At 45.5% G+C, this 11320-nt stretch overlaps 2 protein-coding genes across 2 annotated transcripts; both read right to left on the bottom strand.

The window, feature by feature from the left end:
* Nucleotides 1-6721: 6721 nt before the first annotated feature.
* LOC112878608 (protein FAR1-RELATED SEQUENCE 5-like) lies at nt 6722-9098 on the bottom strand. Its single transcript, XM_025942854.1, has 4 exons — nt 7945-9098; nt 7599-7857; nt 6976-7119; nt 6722-6844 (listed from the first exon to the last, which is right to left on the bottom strand). Exons 1-4 carry the CDS (start codon nt 9090-9092, stop codon nt 6722-6724), a joined length of 1674 nt encoding a protein of 557 aa, XP_025798639.1. The 5' UTR covers nt 9093-9098.
* Nucleotides 9099-9140: 42 nt separating this feature from the next.
* On the bottom strand, nt 9141-10081 carry LOC112878609. The gene is made up of 4 exons (XM_025942856.1): nt 9859-10081; nt 9702-9772; nt 9362-9623; nt 9141-9191 (listed from the first exon to the last, which is right to left on the bottom strand). The coding sequence occupies exons 1-4, from the start codon at nt 10079-10081 to the stop codon at nt 9172-9174; spliced, it is 576 nt and encodes a 191-aa protein (XP_025798641.1). The 3' UTR covers nt 9141-9171.
* Nucleotides 10082-11320: the final 1239 nt, after the last annotated feature.

Genomic DNA, 11320 nt, shown 5'->3' with positions numbered 1-11320 from the left:
AATTAGCACTCAAGGACCCATATTTTTCAAAATTACATAAATACCCTTTTTCCCTTTGCACTTCAATTTGAACACATATAAATAAGATCGCACATACACACTTAACACTAAGATCTAGTGTTTAAAATTCTAAATACCTGAATGTTACAAGCGGTTCAATTAATCACCTTGGCGAGAGCTGCGACGGCCGGAGGGATGGGTTCCCACGGCGACCCGGATCGGCGGCGAAGGGGGAGCTCGTCAGCGAGGTGGATGCGGTGCTTAAGGGTGGCGATGGAGGGGCTGGTGAGTTTCACGAGATCACAACGAAGCTACTAGAGGTGACAGCGTGGCTTGAGAAGGAGCGCGGCGGTAGTCCGGTGGAAGAAGAAGTCGAGAAAGCGGATTGCAGCCGTGCGAGCGGATATAAGTAGTCGAAGGGAAGCTCCTGGTCATGCTGTGGGGTTAAGAAGTGGCACGGCGCGTAGTAGCTGCTGCTGGCGGTCGGCGGCGCATCGTGGCGGCCGGGCGGAGCTCGGGCAGAGGCGGGGCGGCGTGGCGCGCGCGGAACTGAACCAGAAGAGGGAAGCTAGGGCGGCGGAGGGCTTCGAGATGACGCGTGGATGCTACCCGAGTAAACAATGGTGCCGGCGGAGCTGCAGCAGCGATGAGCGACGGCGGCGATGGCAAGGAGCTGCTGGCGGCTCGGGCGGCGGCGTGGCGCGCTCGGGGAGGGCCAGCAGGAGGAGCTAAGGCGGTGGGCGAGCTCGGGGGCGACGCGTGGAGCGGCGCTGGAGCAGTGGTCGGCCTCAGGTGGCGCGGCAACGGCAGCGGGCGGCGGCGCTGTCGCGCGGCAGAGGAGGCAGAGGAGGAAGAAGAAGGGGGGTGTCAGGGGCTAATTTGCTGTTTCTAAAAATTCTAGGGACCTCACTGTAAACCAAAATTTCCCACTAATCTAAAGTTCAGATGAGAAAATGGTCAAAATAAAAGTTGTAGATCTTTTCAAACCCTATAACTTTTATTTAGGGTTCCCATTTAAAAACTTGAAGGATAGAGCTTTATTTACAAACTTTAGACTCAATTTAAACTTTTCAAAGTTTTTGTCCTTAGTTAAGTAAATTCCATATACTTTTGGACTGAATTGCAAGTTTAGGTAATGTAATGATGACTAACACTTTTACACTTTGAACCCTAGTCAAAATTGGAAGTTACATGTGTAATTCAAATATTTTGCATAAAAGGACTCCTACGTTTGCAAAATTACACATAAGTCCTTATATTCACTCTTTCACACAATTGCACACAATTCAATATACACATTACACATTCCTTCCTAGTGTTTTAAAATTTTGACACCTAGTGTGTCACAGCTTCGCTCCCAGGACAAAGCATTTACTAGTTTCCGACTAGTTTTACACGTGTTCGACTACTTCAATGACACGTCTCGCCTACAAATCTAGTCAGAATCGACTCCGACCAGACGGCTTCATCGGCTGTTCAAGATCTAGCGTCAACTTGGCCGATGCCTAGCCTTGGGGGCTGGTGCCACCAACTACTAGGCATATACTATGCAACTCATTTAGTTCCCAGGCTCGTGGTCTGGATGTGATAGGGCACTCAGCGTGCTTTCAGCGATAGCTTTATCTTTAAGGCTGGATGCTATAAAACTACTCGGAAGATCGCAATTCAAGAGGCTTTTGAAGATTTATCTCGGGAAGATAATCGTTTAACCATTATTTCTGGGATTCTATTCCGAAATAAGGGGTTTTTAAAATTTTTAACCCAGAGGTATTATCTAGCCATTGACCTAGGGAACAAGATTTGATTTGAGCGATAATTTAGGGCAGTTTTTGGAGAAGTTATTTGTTTAACCATTTCTTCAGGGAATTCATCCCAAAAAAGCGGATTTCGAATTTCTGAACAAATTTGCCCATCTTAACCATCAAATTGTTACCGTCATATATTGCATGCCACGATTATTTTGGATCCTTTATTCCAAACCTTGGCGATTGGATTCAAGGCTCGGAGGCTGCGGGACACGTGTCATCAGCGACTTATTTTTCGAATCTTTTGGAAGATAAGGAAAGAAGATTTAAGATTAAATTGACCCTTTGCCTAATTCTACGAGTGAACCTAAGTCTCAGGGGCTACTCCATATAGAGTGCGAGTTTAATCACACCCCATATAAAAAAGAAGACTTGACAACTACTCGACTACGATGCCTGCAGTACTCGACTACGAAGAGCTCGGGGGCTTGTCAGACCCAGACCCACGGGACTGCGCACATAGCATACTTTTCCTAGGATAAGGGATGGGACATGGCACACAACCTACAATTGTTGAAACTACTCGTAGCATAGTAGAACTACTCATATAGTAGTAAAACTAGTTGGAGATGATAGGAAACTATCCATAAAGTACTTGGGTAGGACTCCTCGGCTTGTATCCGACTAGGACTTCCATGTAACCATGTCCCCCCAGACTATATAAGGGCAGACAGAGACCACCTCCACCTAAAGCAATACAAACCATACAGGACGTAGAGTATTATGCTCTTGGTGGCCTGAACCTGTCTAAACCTTGTGTTCCTTGCACCCTCGATTTTCTGATCTCGGTGATACCCTACCTACAAACTCACCACCTCAGGGGTTTCACTCGGTCGGTGTGGCGGTAAAACACTGACACCAGGTGGTTTTACTCACTTGTGGGTAGCCATCGACAAGTTCACGAAGTGGATCGAGTACAAGACAATTACAAAGCTCTTTGTAGATCGAGTGGTCAGCTTCATCTGCGACATCTTGCACCGATTCAGCTTCCCCAACACTTTCATCATGGATCTGGGATCCAAGTTCCACTCGCATCAGTTTTGGGATTTCTGCGAGTGTAGTGCCATCATGGTTAAGTATGTTTCAGTGGCTCACCTTCGGGCCAACAGTTAGGTTAAGTGCACCAACGGCATGATCCTGGATGGTCTGAAGAAAAGACTCTACGACGAGAACAGTAAAAAGGGTGGCAAATGGATGAATGAGATCTCATCAGTAGTCTGGGGGCTTCGCACACAACCAAGCAAGGCCACAGGACAGTCACCTTTCTTTCTCGTCTACGGGTCCGAAGCAATACTACTGGCTAATTTCATGTGGCAATCTCCTCGACTGGAGATGTACGAAGAAGGCGAGGCTGATGATGTAGGATATCTCGAACTTGACTCTGCAGAAGAAGTCAGATGCAATTTTTGCTTCAGTCGGCCCGCTACTTACAAGGAGTCTGTCGTTACCATGACCGGAACATTCAAGAAAGATCTTTCAACATTGGAGATTTGGTCCTTCACCGCATCCAAGATGAAATCAGGCTGCTCAAGCTTAATTTGTGATGGGAGGGACCCTTCATCGTGCTCAAGGTTATAGGATCAGGGTCGAATCGCTTACAGTACCCTAATGGCCAGAAGGCCCCAAACTCTTGGAATATCGAGCACCTATGCCGTTTTCACCCTTATCTAACTTGCATCCCAAGTTGTCTGCTGTAGTGTAGCATAGTTTACTGAAGGGGCCTTGCTCCCATACTCCAGTAACACTCTGTTTACAAGTTCTCCACTAGTATTATGAGTAGTTTACTGAAGGGGCCTCGCTCCCATACTTTTAGTAACACTCCGTTTACTAGTTCTCGACTAGTATTATGAGTAGTTTACTAGAAGGGGCCTCGCTCCCATACTTCTAGTAATACTCTGTTTACTAGTTCTTGACTAGTACTACGCGTAGTTTGCTGAAGGGGCCTTGCTCCCATACTCCAGTAACACTCCGTTTACTAGTTCTCGACTAGTATTACGAGTAGTTTACTGAAGGGCCCTTGCTCCCATACTTCCAGTAACACTCTGTTTACTACTTCTCGGCTAGTATTATGAGTAGTTTACTGAAGGGCCCTTGCTCCCATACTTCGACTAACACTCTGTTTACTAGTTCTCGACTAGTATTACGAGTGGTTTATTGAAGGGGCCTTACTCCCATAGTTTGAGTAACACTCTGTTTACTAGTTCTCGACTAGTACTACGCGTAGTTTACTGAAGGGGCCTTGCTCCCATACTTCCAGTAACACTCCGTTTACTAGTTCTCAACTAGTACTACGCGTAGTTTACTGAAAGAGCCTCGCTCCCATACTTCCAGTAACACTACGTTTACTAGTTCTCGACTCATACTATGAGTAGTTTACTGAAGGAGCCTCGCTCTCATACTTCCAATATCACTCCGTTTACTAGTTCTCGACTAGTACTACACATAGTTTACTGAAGAGGTCTTGCTCCCACGGTTCCAGTAACACTCCGTTTACTAGTTCTCGACGCATTTACTGAAGCGGCATCGCTCCCATACTTACAGTAAAACTCGTTTACTTGTTCTCGACTAGTACTACGCATAGTTTACTGAAGGGGCATCGCTCCCATACTACGAGTAACACTCTGTTTACTAGTTCTTGACTAGTACTATGCATAGTGTACTGAAGGGGCCTTGCTCCCATAGTTCGAGTATGTGGCAGAACCAATCTGAATTACACCGGTTCAAGTGCATCGATCCTTTCTCGGAAGTCGGTAACGGCTCGATTGCACTTCAAACGGTATAATCCCATGGTCTGTCGGGTAGAGTCCCGATAAAACCACCTAACTCAGGATCAAAACAAGGTACCTCGCATGAAGGCGAGTCCAGAGATACAAATGCCAACCATTTTTACATCACAGATATAATATTACATGGTATACATCCATAGTATAAAAACCTAACTAGTTCGAATTTATACAAGACTTTTTCAAAGTTATAGTATCTGCAGTGGAAAATAAATGCGACTCTACAGGTGTCGCACAATGGATGTTTGAGCTAAGCCCATGCTCAACATCACTCGGAGGGACCTAAGTTGGCCAGGGACGAATCCCACTCCACAGACCAACCATCGGGAAGAGCATAGGGCCATGGCACAAGCAGAGTACAGTCCTCAGGGGATTACCTGGAACAAAAGTCACAATGCAAGGCTGAGTATGCTAATACTCAGCAAGGCTTACCCGTTTCATGGTATACTTAGCCATGTAACTACACTATGAAGGCTTTAAATGGTTCTGGGTTTAGTTTTCAGCCGAAGAGCAACAAAGAGTAGATCCTTACTTTCAAATTTTAGCTTTTAGATTCTAGTTGATTATCCATTCTAGGTAAGCAACTATAACTATTCAAGCATGGTAGAATCTTTTAAACAAACATCATCTTTGATAACCATAAGGTTGCTCTTGTTACTCTATGTGGCAAAGGGATCAAGCAGTCTCAATCTCCGCGAGAAACGGACGATTCTGAATCGAATTTCACCCTTGCAAGGTAAACCTAACTCACACGCTTGGAACATTCAACGATTATTCCGAAGCAACCGTTTGCCTTTCATTCCGGGTCGTGGATCAGATCCACCACAAGGGACTACAGGAACATACGCACATCCAATGTGCAGGACGTACATCTACAGCGCTACTGTATGACCGTACTCCTGGTTGCCCTGCAACACTTATTCCCACACATCGAAGCGAGTAACCGGAAAAACCAAATACGAGTGGTGGGAGGTATGTCCACTTGCCGGGCCCATTGGTTACTAGGCTTACCGCTTACCATATTTCACAGCATGTGGCTAGTACTTTCAAACGCTTAACCACCGCTACCACACACTGCGACCTTAGCCAAATTCATTAACACAGACGAGGCATCATCTCAACCATGATACTTCACATAAATCCCGTCCGTCATCCTTATAGTGATTACGGAATGTAAACACTACAATTCCTATAAAGCTCGCGAGTGACAGGCAATCACTCGACTTCTACCGGTCCTATTAGCATAGCAGCTATTCGGACTCAAGTTCTAGTATTCAGTACATCGGTTCCTAGGAATATGCAACTAGGGTTTCCAGACAACTCCTAAGAACTTAATGCACAAGTATATATATAAATGTAGATTGCAGTGTAAATAAAGTAGCGGGTTTATGTCCGGGGCTTGCCTTCGCTGGCGGGGCTGGGGTCAGTTAAGTTATTATCTTCCGAATCTTAGTTTGGGGCTTTAGAGAATTCCTCGACAAAAGTCCCGGGGTCTTCAGAATAACCTCCTTCTGGTTCCGGGATCAGTTCGTAGTCTCCGTTGGCGAGAGTGGTTGAGTCTATATGGTATGCAAAGATGTGGTTCAATGGATGCATATACTTTCATTTCACTTCACGATAAAGATGCAATCCAATGAAAACATAGTTCACTCATCGTACATATCATGCACTTTTCTACTGGGCAGTCATTTATCGAGTATAAACTAACGGCAGCGACTGCTATGCAAACACAGCATAAATGCAATCATGCAATCATCTAATCACCGCCATCAGATCTCAGTCCAACGTCATTAGGCTGTTTTGCAGATGAACCCTCCCACCATCCGAACTGATCTGCAAACCGTATTGGCCCAGAGCTGATCGGGGGCCTTCACGAGCCGAGCCGATCCCATCGATCCGATCCGAACTAGCAGCAGCGATCCCTCCGTTCGCAGGCCGCTGCTCCCTCCGTTCGATGCGAGGGCGCCCAGGCCGCCGCCCAGGCCGCCGCCACTCCAGGGCCTGAAGCCGCATCCCTCCGTTCGCAGGCCGCCGCTCCCGACGTCCTCAGGCCGCCGCTCCCGAAGCTAGCGCCATCCATCTGCGCGTTCAATCTTCGTTGCTCCGCAGTCCGCCGCTCGACCACTGGCCGCTTCATATCTCCGCAACAAGCTTGGACTGCGCCAGCGCGAGATCAAACGTACTGAAGGAGTGAGGAGCCAGCGTGACCTGCATCTGCTCTGCGGCATTGCTCAGCTCGCTCTTCACCGGCGCAACCTGCACAATAGTTACAAACAGGCTTTGGATTCAGATGGGCCATAGGACAGCCGAAAATAGAGCGCAAACATGCATCGAGACATATGGTCATTTTCAGACAAAAGCAAGCGAAAGCAAGGGGCAAAAATTACCTTGTTTTGGTTACTGAAAGAATTTTCATCCATAACATTCCCGGATGTGAGAACAGTGATGGTTGATCCCAGAGCATTAACACTAGCCTGAAGTCCAGTTGTGGAGATTGTGAGGCTAACAGCATCCGACCCAAAGTTTACAACCTGGACAAAAGCTTGAGATCACGTGTTTGTAATCCTACTCTTAGGAAGCTATTCTCTGAATCTTGCCACGTAATTGCAGATGCTGCCAGAGAACCAGAGTAGCTGGAACTGATTGTGATTGGATGAAGCATAGCACTAGAGTAGCTGGAACTATCAAAATACTCTGAATTAACTATCAAAGTGAATCATGAAGGCAATGTGACAGCCATGAAGGCAATGTGCAAGCACCAGATGTCTATTTGAAAAGAAAATAATTGAAAGTATATATTAGTCCACTACTCTTGAAAAGAAAATTACAATGTTTTAAGAACTCATGGTGGGGCTGCATCTTTATTTGGGCAATTGCGCCTATCGTGTCCAACACCTTTCCATGATGTGCATTTACGCGGACCTGAACTTTGAGTCCTTTTGTGTTTATCAGCATGGCCTACTATTCTCTTACACCTCCCCTTCGAACGAATGTCACTGGGTGGATGTACTTGTACATTTTCCGGAATGGACATCCCAATAAAACTTTCTTGTTCCTCCTGTCTTGCACGAGATGTAGGCTCAAATAATAAGGAGAGCCTCTCCAAATTCTGTATAAGAATGTCCAGACCTTCCTCAGAAGTCTTGGCCATTTGAAAAATATCTTCAAATTTGTTATGGGCAGCTGCCATCTTTCTTCTCGTACTATCTTCCATGGACGTAATGGACTTCTCAATTAATAAATTTCCTTCACTATCAAATGCTGCTTCTCTGAAAGTTAGTTCATGTGAGGATGTTAGTTTATAAGAAATGTTTGTGACGCTACAAAAGTACATGATTTATATTAGTAGAAGGTACCTTTTGCAATTTTTGGTCCATCTCTTGGTGATGTAGTGCATGGGTAGTTCACTTATCCTTGCAGATCTTAGCATCCGTATAATATGGCGACATGGTATTCCTATGGACTCGAATAACATGAATGAACACTTATGTACCTGATCGGCATTAACGAAAATCACCTCTCTTGGTCTGTTGGAGTTGTCGACCACTCTAATAATTGTTCTATCCTCCATTTCAGTTGTGGTCTGTACATCACAGTGCTCTCTTGCTGCTAGCAACTCATCCTGAAATCTTCTAAAAACCTCATGTGTGAAAACGGCACCGCCATGTCTCTCTAATTCCCACGATGTCAAAAGCTTTGGGTTGGTATGCATAGAAGTGTTATCATCAATCAATTCATCCTGCCTCTGACATTTTAATGCTGTATCAAACCTTATCCAAAATTCTACAAGTGCAAGCTTGCGACCAATAAAGCGACTGAAAAACGAATTAGCACTTTCTGATCTAGAGGTTGTTCGGAGTATACCTCCAAGCCATATTTCTCTGAAGTATGCAGGTATCCATGATTTGCGGATTTTATACCTTCCAACTAACCATTCATTGTTCTCAAAGTGATACTTTGCAATCCATGCTTGCCATCTGCTCTCAAACTCTTCTATAGTTTCTGAACCCCATACACATAAGTTGATCATCTTCCTAAACTCATCATCTTTCAGAAGGTTGGCATCAATTTTCTCAGGCAACTTTTTCATAATGTGCCACATGCACAACCTGTGTATAGTGTCAGGAAGAATGATGGCAATGGCAGCCTTGATGCTAGCATCCTCATCTGTTACAATAAATGATGGAGCCTTCCCTCCCATAGCTCGAAGAAAGGTGTTAAACAACCATACATAGCTCTCAATCTTCTCATCAGCTAAGAAGGCAGCCCCAAAGAAAATGGAACGCATATGATGATTGACCCCAGTAAAAGGAGCGAATTTCATGTCATACTGGTTTGTGCTGTAGGTAGTATCAAAAGACAACACATCACCAAAATGGACATAATTCTTCCTACTAGTTGTATCAGCCCAAAACACTCGAAACAACCGACCATCCTTTACCTCATATTCAAAGAAGAAATTGTGGTCCAACTTGTTAAGTGTATGTAAATTCTCAATAAACATCTGAGCGTCTGCGTCCTTTATTTTATGTCTGAAATCGCTGTAGTAGTTCTGCAAATCCTTTTTTGTGCATCCAACATACTCAAAACCCCCTGCACCAATCTGAAGTAACCTGAATGCTTGTGATGTTCCTATGCTAGCCTTGTGACAATTGAAAAGAGTAGTTTTTGCCTTCTCATTGACAGAACGGTTGGATCGAAGGAGATGACGTTTGCTAGGTGTCACAAAGGCATGGTTATGTTCCTCGTATAGTGCTGCAATGACATACTTACCTTCAAGAGTGCGTTTAACATAAATATAAGCTGGACATCCACATCTCGACTCCCTACTTCTGCGACCCTTTGATGATGAACCACTAGCGCCTTCTTCTTTTTCTCTTTTATACCCTTCTCTTGCACACAAGAACCGCTTCCAGATAACCACTCCATTAGCATCTAATTTCTGTTGACCTATACGAACAGAGAAAGCAAGACTATGTGCATATTCCATGTAAAATTTATGAGCCGCTTCCATGTCATCAAACAACATCCCTTTCTGAAAAATGCAGCATATTAGCCTTTAAGCATTTGAACAAATTTGTAATGAATGATTTTCTGGATACAAATATGTCACCTCAAGAACATGTTGTTTTTTCTTCATTGGTGTTCTAAATGCATCATTCATTTTGACAGTAGTCTCGTTATCTAATGGAAGACACGACGTCAAATTAGATCAGCTTATACACATATACGCATATGTAAAAAACTTGTTCATCCAAGCCAACAATTACCTTCACACAAGAAGTTCTCTTCGCGAACAGGCGATGATTCACTGTTAAAATCAGCATTCACGAGTCCCAGTGCATCTACCTCTTCTATGGAGATCATGTTGTGATGCATGGAAAGAGACACGTCAACATGGTTGACCTCCTGAATGTTCGTCTGTTCAACAACGACGGTGGCGACCTCCTGACCTCGTTGATCATCGAGTTCCATGGGATCATCGAGAGCCATCTTCCTTGTAAAACCAAGTTAACATGCACATACGACGGCCATTTATAAAAAAAATCAGTTCAAGCCATCCCACACGTGACTTCTCGCAGTGAAATAAGAACGCCAATAACGAGGACGCGGTGTGCGTGCGTACCTCTGTACGTGGGCGTGAAAGGAGATGACGTTGAACGGCGTTGAACCAGGCCAGCTACGAACCCAAGGGCGGCCAGCGGTCGAGCGGCGGACTGCCTTGGAGCGCCTGTTTGTAACTATTGTGCAGGTTGCTTTGAAGCTCGAGCTGAGCAATGCCGCACAGCAGATGCAGGTCACGCTAGCTCCTCACTCCTTCGGTACGTTGGATCTCGCAGGGGACGGAAGGAAATTTGACCTGCCGCCTTTCTTCTTGGGCGCAAATTCAAAGGAACTTTCAACGAGGAACACGACGAGTCCACGAGTCACGCATACACGGAACCCGCCGGGAATTAATGCGGCCGCCGGGAATAAAGTCGGAGGGGGAGGAGGAGAGGGCCTGACGTGGTGCCGCGGCTTGGCTTGCAACACCGGTGTCGCTGCCTTGGAGCAACGAAGATCGAACGCGCAGATGGATGGCGCTAGCTTCGGGAGCGGCGGCCTGCGGACGTCGGGAGCGGCGGCCTGCGAACGGAGGGATGCGGCTTCAAGCCCTGGAGCGGCGGCGGCCTGGGTGCCCGCGCATCGAACGGAGGGAGCGGCGGCCTGCGAACGGAGGGATCGCTGCTGCTAGTTCGGATCGGATCGATGGGATCGGCTCGGCTCGTGAAGGCCCCCGATCGGCTCTGGGCCAATACGGTTTGCAGATCAGTCCGGATGGTGGGAGGGTTCATCTGCAAAACAGCCTAATGACGTTGGATTGAGATCTGATGGCGGTGATTAGATGATTGCATGATTGCATTTATGCTGTGTTTGCATAGCAGTCGCTGCCTAAACTAACTTAGTTAACTACACTAAACAACATGTTTAAATGGAGTGAATTTTACAGAGCAATGTATTTCAAAATTGAAGCTACCAAATTAGCTGAGCATTACTTTACCCTAATTACACTTACTGTAAAGTTATCTAATTTCTATTTCTATAGAAATAGTGCTACAAAAATAATCAAATATAACACTACTATATCAAGTTCTATTTATCCTGGCTGTTCTACACATGATCATAAATTGAAAATTTGTGGACATGCCACATTACTCAAAGGCATCATTCTAATTTATTTTCATAATTTTT

Source organism: Panicum hallii, unplaced genomic scaffold, assembly GCF_002211085.1.
Source record: "Panicum hallii strain FIL2 unplaced genomic scaffold, PHallii_v3.1 scaffold_65, whole genome shotgun sequence".
NCBI lineage: Eukaryota > Viridiplantae > Streptophyta > Magnoliopsida > Poales > Poaceae > Panicum > Panicum hallii.
This window is presented reverse-complemented; position numbering and strand designations above follow the sequence as displayed.